This window comes from Lactuca sativa, chromosome 6, assembly GCF_002870075.4.
Source record: "Lactuca sativa cultivar Salinas chromosome 6, Lsat_Salinas_v11, whole genome shotgun sequence".
Classification (NCBI taxonomy): Eukaryota; Viridiplantae; Streptophyta; class Magnoliopsida; order Asterales; family Asteraceae; genus Lactuca; species Lactuca sativa.
In genome coordinates, this window is record NC_056628.2 from 188,485,991 (window position 1) to 188,508,221 (window position 22,231).

The window sequence follows — 22,231 nt, forward strand, 5'->3', positions numbered from 1 at the left end:
AAGTCAAACCAATATTTTAAACCAATTATTTTATTATTAAGATATTTGAGTCAAAAATACCAAACTACAACTCATGAAAATGGAAAGATGAATATACGCATAATTCCAAAAATCGTTATAAACAACCGAACGGCATCGTGCCGATCCAAAAATAACAATCGTTCAATCAAACTTTCCAACAATTATGCAATACCTAAAACAAGTAAAAATTCAAATACTTGGGCTTGAAAGTCTCAAATCATGCTTATTGGGCCTTCGTGACCCATTAACATAACTTTTGAGCCCAGCGATAAAAATCAATGTTATTGGGCCTCTTGTGACCCAATTACATGTTGAAGGGACCCTCAATGGCTTTCAAGTGCTATTGGGCCTCAGTGGCCCATTAGCATTTCTGGTAAGGTCTGAATAAATCAAATTCGAAATGAGCCTACGTGTCCTTCGTATACCCAACATCCTTAAATAATACACGTAATTAGCAGGACTTTGTAATCCTCTTCTTCTCGTTTGTTAGGCTTACCATCAATTCAAGTAAACAAATACAGGTCGGTAATCAATAGTAATCAAATTCATTGGGATTTAGTGAGGAATAACGGGCGGCACCAACGTGTTTCGGTCGTAGTCTGTAGTTATAATCAAAGTCTTCTGGAGGGAGAGCGAGAGTTTGTGTATAGATCTACACGAGGGTGACTCCCCCACACCTCAGCTGTTCGCTACAGTTAGACTCGGCCAGTCTAGGGTGACAAAATCTTAAGATCAATTCCGGCGTTCGTTAGAATGCCAAGACAGACGAACTAGTCATTATCATGCATGGTTATAACGACTCACATAAATAAATCCAAATACTATCCGAGTAATCAAGAAAAAGCATAGTCATTTGTTGTGATGGTATAACAATACGAAACAATTATATTATATTATGTTATCGGAAAGCATCGGGTTTTTCAAGGAAATCAACACCATTCACTCGTACTTTTCAATAACTATCATGTAAAACTTCTCATTTATACATGCTTTGAAATCACTCACGTACAAAACTATGGATTTTCACACTTTGGTATAAACAATTGTCTTTTCAGAAAATATCGGATTTTTCTGGGTTTTATAAACTACACAAAAATTTTCAAAACAACCATGCTTATGAACTCACCAACATTCCATATTTTGACGTTTTTCAAAATAACTTGTATTCTCAGGTAACAGGTAGGCTGAGGAGTAGTACCAAGTATGTTAGGGTGTTATGCTTTTGAAAACTATCAAACAATTTATGCTATGGATATGTAATGTTTAAACAATGTACTTGATGTGAACAATGTCAGTTGTAATGTATTAATGCATGGTGATGTTTATGTTATGATTCATGTATATTCATTGTGATGATATTCAATTTAAGTCACGCGAGCCCTCGGACGTTTCTGTCGTCTGGTTCGGGGGTGTGACAATTAACAATGAAGCTTTTGTAGAAGGCAATCAAGTTTTGATCTAACCAATCTATATACGTTTGAAACCAATAATAAAAAAAGGATAGTCTAGATACCCCCAACAAACTATATCAAAGTCAATTTTCAAAATCATAATATTATTTTGTTCATTTTCTTAACTCGATCCACAATCTTTATGATGGCCATTAGACCGTCAAGAATGTGTCGGTCCTTGACTGCTCTACACAAACAATGCTTTCTATAACCTTAGCTAGTCTGCTAGCAAGAATTTTTGCAATAATCCTATTTTGGAGGAAGATCAAAGTTATCGGCCTAAAATCTTTAATATATAAGGATCATCCACTTTAGGGATCAAAATGATAAGAAAAAAAAGGAATTACATCCAGAGGATATTCTACACAAAACGTGATTTTTTTTTGAAAGATCTATACCCCCAAGAGTCATTATAGAATTATAATTGCTAATAACATATGATCCTATAGGGGCACACCTTTCAACAAGTTACTACTTATTGATTATTTATTATAATTTGATTAATAACAATATTTTAAACACTTGTATTTAATTGGAAAATTGTTACTTATGGAAATTATATTTTCTAGAGAGAAAACTACTAGTAAATAATATTGTATGAATGTATATATGCTGTGTACATGCTTAATAATATATGGAATAAAAGAAAAAACCTCTTTGACTTATTTCTAGTCAAAATCAAATCTGTACCTCGAGGTTGTTTGTTGTCTTTCCCTTTTACCTATCCAATACTTGTCCTTCGGAGCCATGCCTTCATTAAATATAAGTATGGGGCTATGTGAATTTTTGAAAGTATAAAAGGAAGAGTATTTCTAGTTACTTGAATTTGATCTATTCTTCTCTTTCATTTTCACTCTAAGCCAAGAGCAAGTTGGTGCTCTCCCTTCTCATCTCCTGCTTTGTGTAGTGCAGAGTTAAAGTCCTTATAAATTTCTTCTCCTTAAGACTAATTTGGTATTAGTTTTAGTGGCTTAAGAAGTGATTAATACAAATGAAGACTAGCATCTCTGGTGATTTTACTCTATCTTGGTGGATACATATAGAGAGCTTCTACTTTGGAGTCTTTGTCATTTTCATTAACTTCCAATCTCCCATGAGAATCAAAGTATTAAAAGGTTGTAGTTCTTTGTCATTTTATGGTTGATTAATCTTTCCATGAATTGCAAAATAATTCTTAGAATTTCTAAAATCATAGTTTATTATAGACCACTTTTGAATAAAACCTAACAATTGGTATCAGAGCCATTTTTGCAAGCTTGGATAGATTATTAGATTATTTGGTATAATATTTTTTTTTGTAAGACACGGATGATTTTCTTTTTATACGAAAATTTCATACATATTTTGCATGACAACTTTAAAATGTTTATACTTGTTACGCTTACGACTAGAAGTTTACATTAATCTTTTTAGTCATAGAAGCTATCTTAGAAAAACAAAGTGTTGTTATATATATATATATATATATATATATATATATATATATATATATATATGAGTGTGTGTGTGTGTATGATGTGAATAAACTAGTCATGGACCTCTTGTGATGTTGTTGTGTTGATTTTTTAAAATAGTTGTAATATTTATTTATTCATATGATATGTAATAATTAAATAGATAGTTTTAATTTTGTTTATTTTTGTAAGTAATAGATTAGTTTTAGAAATAGTTTATTTTTTATAATAAATATAATAAAATGAAGATTGTCACCATTTTAAAGATCAAAGGCTCATGCACTTAATTTCATTAAAGTTTTATAAACTTTTCGTTACGCTTTCAAAACTATATTATATTTGTTTGCGGAAAATCCAGCATATTAAGACCTTTTGCAGAAACTGTCCCATTTTATTAAAATATCTTGAATACCGATGTTGTTTCAAAATACAAAAACCCTAAAGATGTCATAATCAATGCACCATATAATTTATAGCGTAAATACCTAACGGTCCTGAATACTATTGTAGGTTGTCTCTTTTTCACTAGGCATCCTTATCAAGTTCCAGCAGCCTTAGCACCACTACATGTAATGCATATAATTTGAGTGGGTCAGGTTCAAGAAAACCTGGTGTGACACATAGGGTTTTCAATCCCAGAATATTATTATTTTGATAATAATGCATAAATAATAATTTTGCAAAACCAACTGTAACCAAACAATATATATATATATATATATATATATATATATATATATATATATATATATATATATATATATACAATCCAATGAAGATATCTATAAAACACTACACCCATACATACCCAACCTAATCGATTCTTACAAATCCTAATCCATGATCATCTGGAAAAATCACCTTACGTGATGAATTGTTTAGAACAATGGTTTGACTACATTGCTAGGGGATTCCTTAGCCGATGTAATTCGTAAAGGCAACACAATCCATCAGATTATTTGATAAATATGGTATCCCATTTCGTCTACGTCTATGGGTAATACGTCCACACTTGCAACGTAATTAACAAGATTGTCTAAAACGATCAAGTGTTGTCATGTTACACTAGTAGATGCCTAGAGATACCCCCATTTGTCTGATACAGACACATAATTTATGGTACCTACACTACTAGAAAAATAGCCTTTTACGACGCACGAACCATGACACGCAGTGATTTATGATACGCAAAGGTGAGTGTCTAAAAATAATGTCATCTCTTCCAAAATTTAAAGGATTTCAGACGCGCATTTTTGCGTGCCCTAACATTAGTGTCTAAACAAAAAAAAAATAAAAACACGGAGGGCACCTGCGTGTCGTCTACGACCGTCGCTTTATAAATTTTAATAGAACGCGCGCGTTCCATCCGGGGAAAATGAAATCCCAAAAACTTAAAATCCCCGCCTTCCTTTTTTTTTTCTCCCTCCACTTTAATTTCCCTAGTAGCTAGGGCTTTTTTTTCAAGAACTTGCCCCGATTATGCCCTCCTGTACTACTCATTCTCTCTTCAACTTACCTTTCTCTCCTTCTCACTTCGACAAACCCTTTCTCTTCTTCTCGGTTCTCGACGTCGACAGCTTCTCCCACCTTCGACGTTTCTCTTGGTGTTGGCGCCTCCCACCTCTGACATCCGTCTAGCCCCGCCCCACCGTCCAACGCTTTCCAGCGTCACCCAGCCGATGGAGCCCCTCATCTCCGACAATCTCACCTCGCCTGCCCTTGCCAACAACATTAGGTCTGGTGACCTAGACCGAGAAAACTCAGAGCCTTCGGAGGAGTGGTGGCACTACTCAAATCCCAACGACGGAAGGAAACTCTCTATCACAACAACAAAAAGTCGGAGACTGGAATGGGAGAAAGAGAAATAGAAATCGAGAAATCGACTTATACAGTAAATGGGGAAGAATCGATGATGCACGCAACATGTTTGATAAAAAGCCTCATCCGCCATGGTCTTAATCTACAAGTCTCTCTCTCTCTCTCTCACTCTCTCTCTCTCTCTACCCCATACTGCTTGACAACCACCCAGGCACCCACCACCCTTCGTCTTCTCTCTGGTTCACCACACTTCTCCTTCCTATGTTTGTTAGATTCGTCATCTGATTGGCGAGTGTTCTGTAAAAAATGATTTTTCCGTTTCATATTTTATGGATACCTCAATCTTCCGTGATTATTATGAATGTAGTCATAGAGTACTCGCTCCACTATCATTTTCAATCATTTTAGGGCATGGAGAGGTAATTTTTCTAGTCGGGGAGGGTTTCACTTATATATCTACTATATCTATTTCTAACTTTTTTACAGAGGATCGTTATGATTTAGGTTTCAGTTTAGCTTCCGAGACACCTCACATGATAAGTGAAGCTGTTAAAGGCATAACTCCATTGAGTTATGAGTTTACTTATCTTGTATCCATTACATTTTTAACCAGAACGCATCCCTCCCATTGAAGAAGTTATTCAATCCGGTGTTGTTCCTCGCTTTGTTGAGTTTCTTGTAAGGGAGGATTTCCCACAACTTCAGGTGAAATTCAACACTCTGTAACATAATATAAAATACACACAATAGTTACATGTATTTTATATAAACAATATATATTCTCTGTAGTTTGAGGCTGCTTGGGCTTTGACTAATATTGCTTTGGGGACATCTGAACACACAAAAGTGGTGATTGATCATGGTGCTGTTCCAATATTTGTAAAGCTTCTTGCATCTCCAAGTGATGATGTTAGAGAACAGGTATCTTTTAGAGGTTTTTGTATTTCATAAACTCAATTCACAAATTCATTGTCATGACTTCAATTTCACTTTATCTACATGTTAGGCTGTATGGGCTTTAGGAAATGTTGCTGGTGATTCCCCTAAATGTCGTGACCTTGTACTTGCACAAGGTGCTTTGATTCCTCTACTATCCCAATTAAACGAGCATGCTAAGTTATCCATGTTGCGAAATGCCACATGGACACTTTCAAATTTTTGTAGAGGCAAACCACAGCCTTCTTTTAGTCAGGTTTGTTTCTGAAAAGACTAAACTACCCACATAGTTCTTTTGTCTCTATCTTTTCAACATTTGTAATGATGAATTCTGATTTGTCTTGACTTTTCACAGACAAAACCTGCACTTCTAGCTTTACAGCAACTTATTCATTCAAACGATGAAGAAGTTTTGACAGATGCTTGTTGGGCTCTTTCATATCTTTCAGATGGCACAAATGATAAAATCCAAGCTGTTATTGAAGCAAATGTATGTCCAAGATTGGTTGAGCTATTGAAGTGAGTCTTTTCTTCTTCTTCTTTTGAATAAAGTTAGGATCTTTAAAACTTTTTTTTAAGTTCTAAACTTTTTCTATATTTTTAGTCTCCCTTCTCCATCTGTCCTTATCCCTACTCTTCGTACTGTTGGTAACATTGTTACAGGAGATGATATGCAAACTCAGGTAGCATTTCTTTTCAAATATTTCTCAAAGAAAATTGTTGCATTTGTTTTTAGATTATAGAAAATAAAAATAATATTCGTTTCTCACTTTCATTTGTTTGTTGTAGTATATAATCAATCATCAAGCTTTGCCTTGTCTTCTCAACTTGTTGACCAATAACCACAAAAAAAGTATCAAGAAAGAAGCTTGTTGGACTATATCAAACATAACCGCTGGCAACAAGGAGCAAATTCAAGTGATAATTTTAATTTTTTTAAATCAAGATTTAATCATCAAACCTTATTTTCTTGACTGATATATCATCTACTTTGTGATTTTTACAGACAGTGATTGAAGCAAATATCATTGGCCCTCTTATTCATCTGCTTCAAAATGCAGAATTTGACATCAAGAAGGAGGCTGCATGGGCTATTTCTAATGCTACTTTAGGTGGAAGCCATGACCAAATCAAGTGAGATTCATAAACCTAAAATATTCTCTTCAATTTCCCAATATTTGTGAGCAAATTTCAGGAAATTGCAACACGTTTTTACCCATAATAACTATAAGTTTTGTAGTTACATTGTTTTTTTTACTGATAATAAAATGCAGGTATTTGGTATGTGAGGGATGTATTAAACGTTTGTGTGATTTACTGATATGCCCTGATCCGCAAGTGTTCGCATATACAGTAAATCCGCAAGTGCTTTTTGCCTCGACTGTTAATGTGAAAAAAAGAATCAAAGTATTATGTATCAGAAACATAAATTTAAAAATATATAGAAAATTACAATTATGCCCTTGTATACTAATTGGTTAGTAGCCCAACGTTCATAATAGTGAGTATATCTCTCTAAAGAATTCTTTGCCATTTCACTTCTGTGTTCAGATTCATCATACTACAAATGGAAGTGGAATGAATTACAAGATTAAAGATTTGAGACTTTAAAAAATGAATAATTGTAATGTTTTATTGAATTTAGAGTAAAATACAATTAGTTTTATTACATGATGTTTATAATTCATGCATGTTTACAGCTGCATTTGCAACCTTGTTCTAACAACAAACCCACATGTAGTATTTAATTGTTTATTTACGGTTGTGCCCCTGAACTATTATGTATTAACATCCATAAGCCTTTTGTTCTCATGTTAGTTAAGATTCATAAAGATACTTATGTTCTAGCTGAATATAAATAAGTCTTTCTAGTAGCCCCACCCTTATCCTTAGCAACATAATTACTTACATTAGCATCTAATGTAATTCGGTTCTGCTTATAGTAACAAGGAAGAAGCAAGCCATTATATCTAGTAGTTTTGGAGGAAACGAGACTCAAGCAAAAAGCAAACACACGGAGAGTTGTTGGCAGATAGTAAGCTAGATAATGCAATTGTATATTCTGCTTCTCTTGAGTTAATTTTTTTATAACATTTACTCAGTATTGGAATAATTATTTGTATTTGACATATTAGTGAAATGAATTATCTTTGTTATTTATGGTATTTTATTTGTATGACATTAAATTCTATGCAATGGATTGTATTTTTTGTATATGATATTTATTTTCTATTATGAGACATTAAATACAAATTTAATTTGAAAATTAGTAAATCTGTAAATATTTTTTTTAAACATTTAAATTTATGATACGCAAAAATGTGTGTCATCTTCATTTATGACATGGCCTTTCTTGACAGGGGCTTTCTTGATACGCATTGCGTGTCATTAACACGCGCGTCATAAGGTTACAACACGCGAATGCGTGTCGTCTTCTTTTATGATAGGGCCTTCCTTGATACGCATTGCGTGTCGTAAACGCGCGTCATAATTGCGCGTCGTAAATGAGCGTCATAAATGCGCGTCGTCTATAGACGACGCGCAAAAGCGCATCGTCTCTCTTTATGACAGGGCCTTCCTTGACACGCATTTGTGCGTCGTCTGAGCCTTTTACGACGCGCAATGAGCGTCGTAAAAGGCTGTTTTTCTTGTAGTGCTAGAAAGATGAGGACTACTACACTCATCTTTAGTCTCACATTTTATCCCAGAATGAGACTACCCGGTTATTCAAATTATTCCGAACTAAGCATCCTTTACAAACTTTAATTTACAACTACACAAGACTACAATACCTGTAATCAACTTCCAATACAAATTTCCTACTTATACAATGTTGTTACAATGAAAGGCATAACAAAGCACTTATTCAACTTATTTTGAACTAAATACATTACATAAGTCTTAGTTTATAACTAGACAAGACCACAATACATGTAATCAACTTCTGAATACAAATTCTATTTCATGAAATACTATCATAAGGCAAGTATACATTTAGCACATAATAGTAAGTATTCAATACACATTTAATATTCTTAAGTAATAATACTTCTATTATGATTATCATATAGTATTAATAGGAATACTTTTAGCACACACACACAGACACACAAATATATATATATATATATATATATATATATATATATATATATATATATATATATATATATATATATATATCCATTGTTTCGATTTTGATAGTTTGGGGTTTTCATCTTCTTCAGATGGTGGCTCCGGAGCAGAGTCTGAGCAATGCTAATTCCGGCCTGTCCAGTAGCTCTGGCAACAAACACCATATTCGGATCCTTACATCTACCAAAAAAAGAACCCAAAGATGATGGATTACTCACAACTGGAATCAACGATTTCATATCAAAAACCTTCCCGGAGTCGAAATTGAACCGAAATCGATTCTCGGTTTCACCTTATCCGGCAGAAGATACATCGGATTTCTTTGCACATACGATTAATCTCCTAGGGTTTTTGAATGAGCGAAACTGGTGCGAGGTGTAGTGGCAAGGAGAAATGAGTTCGAGGTGAGAGCCAGACATGTATATTACCTTTGAATCTGGTTGCAGGTAACAAAAGGGTATTTTAAAACATGGAAATGAGAGTTTATTACTTTTAATGTGCAAAAAAAATAGTTTAGTGACCTTTTAAAACAAACGCCAAAAGTTTGATGGTCTAATATGACATTTGCCTAACCTAAAATCTACAGGAAAGAACAAAACATAAAAAAAGTTTGTTGAGTCATGTGTTTAACAAAATATCCTTCAAACAAATCCACCGTATATGGGTGTTTTTCTCGTGTGATACAACAGCGGTAAGCAATTCTTCAAGATTGTCTGAACACTTACTACTGGAATACCTTGGTTGCAGCAAGAGGTGGCAGAAGCGTAAAAGAGGAAGAAATGATTTTTGCTTCATCAGATGTAACTCTATCAGTCATAGAGGTGTGGTATTTATACTGCAATATCTAGGTGATGTATTAAAAACGAAGTTGTAAAAATCAAATTAAAGAGCACAATTACGTGAGAAATCAAAAATGAAATATGTAATTAATAGCTCTAAATTCGGGTGTGTAACTATTAATTGAAAAAAAATCCTTGATCTTTTCTGTTCAACCAATGGTTCATTTATACCCGGACAAGAAAGAACCTTGGTTCTATAAGTCTTACAAGGGTAAGAACCCCTTGTATTCATATACTCATTTTCTTTTCTTGCTCCCACCTATGTGGGTTGGAACAAAACTCAACTAACTCATTTGTTAATCTCTTTCAACTATCTCACTTTACCAAGTAACTTCTTATTCATTTTCAATCCGTTTTGAATGTATGATATATCAAAACGAAGATGTCACGAAGGAGAACACGAACACAAAATCATTTGTCCATTCTGATTCCATTTAGAATTTAAAATTTGTGCTAAAAGATGAGGAAAAACTCATTATTGGAAATTTGTAAAACCAATTTTCCAACAATAATATGATTATAAAAAATGAAGGAAAAACGATATGTCTCTACGACGAAAATGAAGTTTTGCCAAACGTCAAACGATTCTTGGTACTTTTTAACTATTGGAATATTTTTATTTTTGTGTTTGTTAATTATTTTTTATTATATATATTTAATTTTTAAATTATAGGTTTTAAAATAAAATTAATATTATTGTGAAAAATAAAAGTAATAAAACGAAAGGTGACCACTTCCTGAGTTTTGAAAAATGAAAATAGAATGAATGAAAACTGACATGACGCAGAAAACTGAAATTTTAGAAGGTGAATATACTTTTGTACTTTAGAAACAATGAGTCGAGCGAAACAAAGCAATGAATGATATTTGTATATAAACAAGATCATAAATACACAATATGAATACAAGACCATGATTACATTTTTCACTAAATATGTATCCATTATGTTGCTCGTACACACGACTCTAAAAAGCTCGTTATGGCTTCGTCATGACACATCATGACTCAAAAATTTTTATTTACCGCCAAACTTTAATAAAATTCCGCATTAGACCATATATGCCTATAAAAATGAATAATAGTAGAATATATATATATATATATATATATATATATATATATAAGGTTATTGTCACTGTAGCCCAACAATGTTTCATATATTGGTTTAAATGGTCCCTCGTGTTTTTTTTTATTTGCGTTTAAATGGTACGAACTTGTGTTTTACCGGTTAATGTCGTACATTTACCTATTTTTGAAGGTTACACTTCTTTTTTCACTTGCCAACTAAGAAGGTGAGTCAACAATGACTCAGTGGTGAGTCGACTCATCATTGCCACGTAAGCCAAGAGTCTAAGCACAAAACCGAACTTCGTCTTCTTCATCTAAGAGAAAAGAAAAAATTCCCAAACCTTTGGTTCCTTTGTGTTCTTCATCAGAACTCGAAAGACACCTGACTAACACAAACTTCATACCTATTAATCCGAACCCAACGCCAAAATCCACAAAGACACCTGATTCCTCCTTACTGATATCCTAATTACAACTTCAATTCGTTGCCATAAAACCACTGAATACACAACCATCATCACCAACTGTTGCCTATGCTAAAAATAAAAGAAACAAACAGAAGAAACATAGAGGCGATTCAACGAGAAAAGGGAGGTGTCTGCGATTCAACTCAACATGATCAGATTCAGAGCGATTTAGCTCAATATGCTCGGATTCAGGTTATGGCCAATCGAAGGTTGACATGAGTTTTGTGACCCAATCGAAGGCGATTCCATGAGAAAACGGGCAACCACCCTATTGAAACTTCCCGTTTCTCCTGCGGTGAGCAACAAAGCATCGAACACTTCCACCGACAACACCGTCGGGAGTTCCAATCACCCATCAAATTGGAGTATCCAAGTTCTGTGCCGATGAACCTTTCATACCTTCGAGGTTCAGGGGAGTGGGAGGTAGTGCAGATCAATTCGACATGAGAGGCATGAAGCTTTCTAGTAATTCATTTGGAGGAGGTGTCGGAAGTGGTGGTTCACCCTTTTCTATCAGCGACGGTAGTGGTGGTGTATTCATCTTCTTCATTGGGGGTTCTCAACAGAACTCCATTAGTCTACATAAATCTATCTTCGATTTCGATTTCTTGTATCACCACATCATCGTCAACTACAAATGTTGGACGATTCTGGTGGCAGATAATGGTGGATTAGTGGCGGTGTTGGAACACAAGTTAAAGGGAATAATATAGGCAGTCATCGGTGGAAGGAAACAGGGAATTAGGGCTTTCCGACGAGGTGGGGATGAAAGAGAAAGAGAGAGACATAGAGAGAGAAAGGGGAGAGAGAGAGAGAGAGAGAGAGACATCTTAATTGATAAGAGACTTCTGATGAGGTGGCATTTTTTAACTTTAAACCTGCTGACTAGGAAGGGGTTCATCGGGTGACCCCTTCATTTTTTTAAAAGGACTTTTTAAACCTTAAAAACAAGAATTCGTACCCTTTAAAGGCAAAAACAAAGTCACAAGGGACCATTTAAACAAATATACGAAACATTGTTGGGCTACAGTGACAATAACCTATATATATATATATATATATGTGTGTGTGTGTGTGTGTATGTATATATATATATATATATATATATATATATATATATATAGAGAGAGAGAGAGAGTTAGGTTATTGTGTTTTAGGTAAATATTGTGTGAATGTAAGGAGAATTCTAGACCAATAGATAAAAAGAATGTATGGCTATGATTTTGAGGGTGATGATATTACAATGGAATATCATGTACCATAATATCACTCAGATTTAATTAAAAGGTTATTTTAAACAACAAACTATTTTTAAAAAAAGGAAATTTTTGAATTTGAAGGGATAATTCTGATTTAAAAAAAAACTAATTCAATTTCAATTCTAATTTAATTTGTATTCATAACCGATTATAACTTATTTTATTCTGTCAGAATGCGATTATGTTAGAATGAGATTCTGTTTGAATAACAGGTTATGACATTCTTTAAGAATTCATAAATAAAAAGACAAATATGAATAAGTACATTATGAAACAATATACAAAATCAATTCTTGATCTAATAATATATCAAATAATTATATTCTATGATTGTGATAAAAAAAATAACATTCTTGAATAATAACAACATTCTGAAAGCATAACAAGTGTAATTCTTAAAAAAAAAACAATTTTAAACTATGAGTAATTCTCAAAATCCAACAAAAAAACACTAATTTATTCTGAAAAAATAATATTGCTAAGATTCATTTTATACATTCTGGCGGACTACATTTTACTATAAGACACTCTTGTTTTCCATATTTTCTTTCTTTTCCACATGAATGAAAAACTCTTCAAAACCTAAAAAGAAAAAAAAAACCATTAAAATCTAACAAAAAAACTAATTCATTCTAAAATAATTTTATTGATAATATTTGTTTTATAAATTTTGGCAGAATACATAAAATACATTATGCTAGAATACAAACATTATGAAAGAATGGATTTATGTAATTAAATTATGATATAATACATCCAAATCCATTGACACCTCATACTCAACTTTCACATCATAATAGACTAATTTATTCTAAAAAACAATGTGACAACCCTATATTTTTCCAAAATCAATGTAACACTCAAAAGACAAATACAACGAAAACTATTTGGAATCAACGAAATTAACCTCAAAAATAAAGTGTTCAAATATCTAAATTGGGATGCATCAAATGTTAGATATCATGCCAAGGTTTCCAAAAACATAAGGAACATTCGAAACCGGGTTATATTGAAGAAACTATAACCACTCAAATATTTGCGACACACCCGGTAAAACACTATTTAACGTAAAAAGTGAAATTACAATAAAATGCATTTTAGCCTTAACTATCTAAACAAAAGTTGTAGAGTTCGTTAAACTGTAAATGTACATAAAAAGATCGCCCAAATTGGACCTCGTATGAAGAAGTTACGAATTTTCTAAGTTTCGGAACAGTAGTAGAGAGCTAAAAACTCGAGTTGAAGATCGAGCGTTATTTAGCTAACGCAAACTAAACGAAAGTTGAAGGTCTCCACAATAGGAGTAAAATGATAAAAAGACAAACGAAAACCGACGTCGAATAAAGAAACTATGAATTTTTAACGGACTTTAGCAGTCCCGGCCTATTAAAAACATATCATTAAAAATAAAGTCAAAAATAGCCGACTAAGTCTAAATGAAATTTGTAGAGCATAATCTCACCTACGTGTGGATATAAAGAACGCGAAAAACGGAGTCCGTACGCGAAAGTTACAGAATTTAGAAGACGGAAGCCAAGATTACGCCTAGCGTAATGTAGGAGTACGCCCAGCGTACTCAGGTGCAGGGTCGAGTCCCATCGGCTGCAGCTCTACGCCTAGCTAGACTCGAGTCGTAAGCCATGACGCAAAGTTACGCCCAGCGTACTCCGGTGGTACGCCCAGCGTACTCGTCTTTCCAGCCCTATAAATAGAAGGCATAAGCTACGGATTTTAGCACACCTCTCACTAAATCTCACTTACTCCCACACACTTTCAAGCACCAGAGGCCGTCCCGACACCCTCGATTTCCGCACCCGAGCCCTCGACGAAGGTTCTACGCTACCGAGATCCCCGAAGAACTCGAAGATGTAGCTTTCCGCGGTTGAAGTTCTGCTCGACCCTAGTCCCACTCTCTTCAAACCAAACAAGTGAGTTCATACCCCTACCTTTTCAGTCTTTTCATGTTTTAGAGGGGGAATACAAGTACAATACAAGTAAACGTATCGTTTTATAAACATAAATGCAACATCTATCTTATTAATTATCGATACCAATATCTTACTTTACGTATAAGGGTTAGTATATCATCAAGTTATTTTCACCAAATGGAACATACTTTCTGAAAAACTATAATTGGTATAGTTAGCAAGTTATTCATACATTCTTACGTATACATCTTGAAAAACGAAATACTTTCAACAACAATGAAGTAAAGTCTTTCTTATCGTAAATCTATTTATACTAAGTGATGTGAGATACTCAAACTTCAACGTACTCTTATGTATGCATTTCAAGTCTGTATTATATACCATAATCTCTTGGAGGGAGAGCATGATACTTGTGTATAGATCTATACGGGATTGACAACCCCGCACCTAAACTGTTAGCTACAGTTAGACCGACAGGTCTGGGGTGACAAATGTTATAACACTACAACACCTGAAGAATGTTGTTACAGGCAGTCTGTGTCAATAGTATGGTTATAAGACTCACATGAAAGTATAAAAACAAGTTTGATTTACGAGATTCATATATGCATTCAGTTTTTACATTATTTTGAGCACAAAGTTTATCTTTATCATTCAAGTACGAAAAATACTAACGCACTCCAACTTTGGGAACTTTTCAAACTATATATAGAAAATATTGGATTTTCTGAAAACCATGTTCATCGATTTGCTACCAAAAGGACATACTTTTCAATACAAAACACTTATGAACTCACCAACTTAATTGTTGACACTTTTTCGAAACCACTTGTATTTCTCAGGGAATCAGTAATACAGGTAAGCACCAGCTTTTGAAGAAGGAACGCTAAGGACGTTTATTATTAAACATTTACATCATCATATTGTAATATTCTTTTGGAAATATGTGTAACGCAACGATATATGTTTTTATTATATATATGATGGTTGTGTTACTTTCTTTACAATATTCAATTGTTATGGTACTACGTGAAGTCATCCACCTCCGAATATTTCCGCCATTCTGGTTTGGGGATGTGACAAACAACACCAATTAGGTTTTTTATTACATTGCAAGAGAGAAAAAGTAAAAAAACAAAGACTAATGGTATCCTATTGAGAATTAAAAGTTTAATAATGCATTGATTCTTCAAAATCTTTATATATATATATATATATATATATATATATATATATATATATATATATATATATATATATATATATTATGGTAGAATACATAGAATTATGGCAAAATACATGGGTGTGTTAGCAATATTTGTTTGGAAATTTCATCCTTACCATAGACACAATTGGTTAAATATTTCACAAGCATGCTGATTGTAAAAATTACTAGAAAATATGTTTTAAATATGAAATTAGTCATTTACCGAGAATTTAGCTTGATACATCTCTTATGCATTCTATCGAACACCTTATGTGCATTATCCAATTGTCATAACTTTACCTTGAAATATAATGTCAAACACCTTCAACAAGTTGTATTAAACATGTTAACCCATAAAAAAATCTTATATACTCTAATAATCAATTGATTTGAAAAAGAAAAGAATGTCAAAAATAAAAAATTTCTTACCTGGTAAAAATTTAGAAACAATAAACTGGGATGATTCAACTCAATCAAAAACGATAGTAGATCAATATGAGTGACAATTGAAGGAGATAGACGTCAGGCTGAAGAATTAATCGTTGTCAAGTGAATGGAAATTCTGGCAACGAGCCAATGACCGGTGTGTGGAAGAAGAGGGTCGCATGGATTTTGGTGTTGTTTGATAGGGTTCGCAACAACTGATGGTGGAGGAATAAGATCGTCGGTTCTTGTAGTTGTTGTTGGGTGGAACTCCTCGAAGGTCACACATGGTCGTGTGCTTTTGACCTTGTCGTCGGGTTGGGGAAATAAGCCATAATCGATTGCAGTGGGGTTGGACATCAGTCGACGATGGGAGAAGTATGGTGGGCTCAGTTTAGAAGGGGAGGAGGCCGTGTAAAGGGATCTCTCGTGATTTTGTAGTGTTTATTAACAGAATTTCTATACCTAAAGGTTATTAATGATTTTATTTATTTACGATATTTATCATAATTAAGATTACTATAATACCCTTTTATGATTTATTATTGAATTTATTTTTTCATTCTGATTGGTTATTAGAGACACACAATATTTGTTAAAAACACTTGAACCAATCTTTTCTCTCTCTCTCTTCATATATATATATATATATATATATATATATATATATATATATATATATATATATATATATATATATATATATGCTTATGTTCATGTGAAACCACTATATTTTGAGAGTCAAGACACACAATCCTAACCACTCATTATTTAGATAAAAAACATTTTTAAAATACAAAATAATTGAAATTTTTTGAATTTTTTTTAAATATTATTTTCGTCATTTATATCTTCCAAAAAAAATAAAAATTAATAAAAAACAATTACAGTTTTTTTTTTTTGAAATATCTTAGAAATATTTTAGTAGAATATTAGAATATTTAATATATCTAACAAATTTAGTAGAATATTAGAATATTATAATATTTTATCACATTAGAATATTTATAGTGTAATATTCTATTAGAATATTTCGCGTATTTAAAAAAAACGGTAATTTTTAATTATTTTTTAAAATTTATTTTAGGTAAATAAAATGAACAAAATAACAATTAAAAAAAGAATTTTCGGATTTTTCCTTTTATTTTTTATTTTAAAATTATTTTTACATTGCGTCTTACGGTTTCATAAAATCAATATGGTCTCAGATGAACCTATATATATATATATATATATATATATATATATATATATATATATATATATATATATATATATATATATATATATATATAGGAAAAATGACACAAATGCCCTACGAACTTTTTAGGGTTTACCCGTTGAGTCCCTAAAATTTTTGTCAGACTTTATGGGTCTCTAAACTAGGATATGATCTGCTTTTTTAGTCCCTGTCAACCTGTAATAGCGACTTTTTAGACCATAAAAAACTCACATTGTGCCCCTATAAAGCCAAACAAATAAGTTCGGGGATCAATATGAATTGAGTGTGAACTGGCTTTAGAAGAAAATGAGAGGTTTTTTTTATATGAATTGATCCCCAGACTTATTTTTTTGGCTTTATAAGGGGACAATGTGAGTTTTTTTTTTATCTAAACGGTCACCGAACTAGTTATTACAGGTTGACAGAGACTAAAAGAGCAGGTTATATCCTAGTTTAGGGACCATAAAACCCGAAAAAAGACATTAAGAACTCAACAGGTAAACCCTAAAAAGTTCGTAGGAGATTTATGTTATTTTCCCATATATATATATATATATATATATATATATATATATATATATATATATATATATATATATATATATATATATATATATATATATATATATATAAAATTGTCGCATGAACTTACGCTCTATAAACAAATGGTTTGCTATAGCTCGTAAAATTTTTAGATTTGACGTTGTTTACCCCATTGATCCCTTGCATCTGTACATGTAACCCTAGTCAAAGAATATAACTATTTTTCAAAAGAAACTCATCACAAGTAGGCCTTTGAAAGGGGATATAATTTTAGGATTTAATCAATTGGAATCACATGTAACAAAAGGTATAGGGCAAACAGGAAAAGGGTAAAAAAGGTAGGTAACTTTATTATAAATGACAAAAACCATATCACAAGATATCCAGCTACATCCTCTCTATCCTAACAAAATTACAGTTTTATCCTTCAATAATTATCACATAAATTACAATTTTAAAGTCTATGAATCATTTTATTTTTTAATATCCGAAAAGATAAATAATCAACGTAGCGAAAAGAATGAAGCGTCATATATAGTATCTTTAGAGACACTTTCCTCCATATCCTGCGTTTCTAAATAAAGCTTGTTTTATATCCTCTGAATTTAAAATTACTCTTTGCTCCATTTCCTGTAATTTAAAACCACCAACCATGTAAAAATACAGTTAAATAGGAATAGAAACGGAGAAGAAAATGAGCATGTCTTATAAAAATTACAAACGTTCGATCTTTGTTTTTCCATCATTAACAGGTATTTTAGATTTTTTTTTATACGTAAAAAAATTGATGCCTAAAATAAATACAAAATCTACAATATTAGTTGACTAGTTGTGAAACCCGTATAATATACGGGTTGATTAAAACAAAATGTTAAATAGAAACGATTAAATGAGAAGTTTATTTGAATTTGAAATTTGAAATAAATAAAAATTATGAGAAAAAAAACATGCAAAAAATAAATAAATTAAAATTATTGTTTAGTTATCAGACCCGTATACTAAATATGTTAATTATAACAAAATGTTAAACACAAAGGTTTAAACTGTAAATTTATTTGAAATTGAAATTGAAATTTAAAATTTAAAATTTGAAATTAATATCATTATGGTATGTGTAATTTATGGAAACTAATTAATAATATATTAGAAATGGAAAGTGAAATAAATGACAAGTGGAAAATAAATATATCTCTAAATTATGACAAAATGACATGTGGCAAATTGAATGAGAGAAAGATATGTGGCAAAATCATTCTTATTTATTAGGGTAGATTACCTATAATATTTTTAGCAAAAAATATGACTATTAAAATAGATGGGTTAATATCATACATATGTAACAAATTATCTATTTTTTACAAAAATATTATTGGTTTAAAAAGGTATGCAATTTGTTTTTTTTTTTTTTTTTTTTACTAAATACAATTAAAATATTGGCATTTTGTGAACAAAAAGTTTCAATTGCTTAAGTTGTTTACCTTCTAACCGCACTTTTTTAAAACAATGATATTTTATATAAAAAAAACATAATTTGTTGCCTATTATGATACTAAACCTAAGAAAACGTTATACCTCAGTGCAGGAAGCATGCATTGCGAAATCATTGAAGCAGCTTATAACACACTGATGAATCTCGAGGCCCAAAGCTTCAAGTGTTGTTATTGTCGATATCAATAACTCGGGTTTACTTGTACAGCATACTTGAACATGTGTATCTGCATTTCTCCGATCCACGTCAAACTAAAATAGAAAATAAACATATTAAAGAGTTATTAATCCAAATATATTTTTTTTCTCCTAGATATAGAATATAAGATAGTTAAACAAAAATTGTACATACCTTTGGTGAATTTCTGATAAATATTTCTTTAGGCTTTGTAGTCATTAAATTTAATTGATCGGAGGAAATATCCATTTCTTCTTGCATATGATTGATTTTATCAATCAATTCCTTCATGTAGTCTATTGTGTCTCCAAGTATTGATGTTCTATCCATCTTTTTAATTCAAAAAGTAAGAATAAAATTAGATTATAACAATCAAAATTCCCAAATTCAACGTATATTATAAGCTTTAAAGCATGATGAACAAATTGTTAAAGCAACATATGGTAGGATCTACTGTAAAATACATTTCAATTTTATAAAATAAAAAACAAAATTGCAATCGCATTCATCAAGTTGGTGATGCAATCGTGTTTTATATTATTAGGAAAAAAAAATATTATTGGTTTAAACAAGTGGTAAATCAATTCAGTTGCATTAATTGATAAAGACATGAGTTCGTTGTATTTAAATCAAATGTTTAATCAAATGTCTATTCCTTTTGGATTGTAAAGGATGAAAGATTAAACCTTAAAAGACCGTAAATAGAAATAATCAAATTACCAGTCATGAAATAATTTTTTAGATTGAAATGATAAAAATCCTCAACAAAAACATTTTCTAAGATGTGATCTATTTTTAGTTTTTTTTTTTGGGAATGAAAAAAAAATCTAATCTATTATTAAATTACTACTAATTCAATCTCTGTATAAGATTGAATTTGAACTCTCCGCTTCAAATACAAAAAATACAACACTTTACACTAAAAAAAATTTATGATCTTCTTTGAGTATATTATTTGTTTCTAACAATATTGCAATAAAAACATTTTAAAAAAAATCAAACAAACAAACAAACAAAGTTAGAAAAAAAAAAAAAAAACAAAAATCAACAATTTTTTTTTTTTTTTTTGTGACAAAGAGACTATTATCGCCAAAAATTATAGAATATCTAAAACTCCATACATCCGCCATGGTTTAGTTACTCCTGATAGAATGACTGTTTATTATTTATTTAGTCAGGAAAAAATGACTTAATAATTCAAAAAATAATGGTTTTAATGTATCAATACATTGGCTATTTACATAATTTTTTAACTTCAAGTTTCTCTGTTATTAAAATGAATTAATATTATTAAAATCGATAAATATTAAGAATTTTTTCTTAAAATTGTAATTTATTAAAGACGGTTTATTTGGTTACAGAAAAAATAGACCTCATATATATAACATTTTACATACAAGAGTTAATGGAAAAAAACAAGAAAAAGAACACCACTCTAATTTTATATATCGTAATTTAGTTGTTAAAAAGATATTTTTTTATATATTCAAAAATAATATTTTTAAGCCAAAATGGAAATTTAAATAAATAAATAAATACATATATATATATATATATATATATATATATATATATATATATATATATATATATATATATATATATATATATATATTCAAAAATAATATTTTTAAGCCAAAATGGAAATTTATATATATATATATATATATATATATATATATATATATATATATATATATATATATATATATATATATATATATATATATATATATATATATATATATATATATATATATATCAAGAGTTGCACCTTGCTGATCTTTGGTACAATCGATCGAAGCATGGAGAGTCTATCATTCAATCTCTTCCTCCTCCTTCTCTCGGCCATTAAATTTTTCGAAGGTTGCCCCTCAACTTTACAGTTTTTACTATTCTTCCCCATGTTGATTCCGTTTCGTCTCTGGTGTTCGAGCTCACCCATAGCAACACTCGGGTCCGGCATTTCCAGGTTATCGACCCGATTACCCACATCGTGTAGGAAATGACAGTTTTCTACATCATCCAGCATTGAAAACACAGAGTAGTAATCTTGATGAATCAATGGTGAAGATTCAATCTTGATATTGGTAGTGTCGTCATGAAGGCCAGCGGATGACTGGTCATGGTCAACAAAAGGGTGGATGAAATGTTGACCAAATGAAGAACAATTTAGGGTTTGTGAATCAAAGATGAAGGGTAGTGAAAAGTCATTAGTAGAACAAGAGGTTTGAGAGGTGATGGAAAGAGGTGAGCTTTCAAGAAAAGTGGTAGGTGTAGAGAAGAGGGCATTTTGGTCAAATTGATCATCGATGTCATTGATTCCAAAGGAAATGTTTGAATCTAATATTTCTTCCAAGAATCCATGGGTATGGTGGTGGTGGAACTCCATTGTTGAACTTTCTTAGGATTTGTGGTTGGAAGCATATGAAGAATATGAAATTGCACCAAGTGGCAGAAGAGCGATGAATATATATAGAGGGGTGAGGAAAAAGAGAAGGTGGCTAGTGAATCTTGTTTAAAAGAAAAATACAACTTGTTTTTTAAATTTCTTTTTCATAATATATGTTTGGAACTAAAGGCCTTCTACCCTCAAATAGAATACGTGATATATATATATATATATATATATATATATATATATATATATATATATATATATATATATATATATATATATATATATATATATATATATATATATATATATATATATATATATATATATATATATATATCAATTTTTGATAAATTTGACAACCTAACAATTTTCTAACAACAATCATCTTACGG

The 22,231-nt window shown here is 31.3% G+C and overlaps 2 protein-coding genes across 2 annotated transcripts; one reads left to right on the forward strand and one right to left on the reverse strand.

Annotated features, from left to right (window-relative positions):
- Positions 1-4,775: 4,775 nt before the first annotated feature.
- Positions 4,776-6,871, forward strand: LOC111877431 (importin subunit alpha-1a). Its single transcript, XM_023873956.3, has 9 exons — positions 4,776-4,878; positions 5,231-5,299; positions 5,358-5,449; positions 5,534-5,665; positions 5,751-5,936; positions 6,036-6,199; positions 6,285-6,363; positions 6,470-6,598; positions 6,687-6,871. The coding sequence occupies exons 1-9, from the start codon at positions 4,776-4,778 to the stop codon at positions 6,816-6,818; spliced, it is 1,086 nt and encodes a 361-aa protein (XP_023729724.3). The 3' UTR covers positions 6,819-6,871.
- Positions 6,872-18,099: 11,228 nt separating this feature from the next.
- LOC111877445 (transcription factor bHLH61) lies at positions 18,100-21,987 on the reverse strand. Its single transcript, XM_023873967.2, has 4 exons — positions 21,213-21,987; positions 19,613-19,768; positions 19,345-19,512; positions 18,100-18,402 (listed from the first exon to the last, which is right to left on the reverse strand). Exons 1-4 carry the CDS (start codon positions 21,828-21,830, stop codon positions 18,316-18,318), a joined length of 1,029 nt encoding a protein of 342 aa, XP_023729735.1. The 5' UTR covers positions 21,831-21,987; the 3' UTR covers positions 18,100-18,315.
- Between the last annotated feature and the right edge of the window lie 244 nt (positions 21,988-22,231).

Coding starts and splice junctions, on each gene's coding strand:
- LOC111877431 (XM_023873956.3), top strand. CDS start 4,776: ATGGGAGAAAGAGAAATAGAAATCGAGAAATCGACTTATACAGTAAAT. Junction 6,200..6,284: donor AGATTGGTTGAGCTATTGAA/GTGAGTCTTTTC, acceptor CTATATTTTTAG/TCTCCCTTCTCCATCTGTCC. Junction 6,599..6,686: donor GCAACAAGGAGCAAATTCAA/GTGATAATTTTA, acceptor TGATTTTTACAG/ACAGTGATTGAAGCAAATAT.
- LOC111877445 (XM_023873967.2), bottom strand. CDS start 21,830: ATGGAGTTCCACCACCACCATACCCATGGATTCTTGGAAGAAATATTA. Junction 19,769..21,212: donor TTGTACCAAAGATCAGCAAG/GTGCAACTCTTG, acceptor TGAATTAAAAAG/ATGGATAGAACATCAATACT. Junction 18,403..19,344: donor TGCATGCTTCCTGCACTGAG/GTATAACGTTTT, acceptor TTTAAATTACAG/GAAATGGAGCAAAGAGTAAT.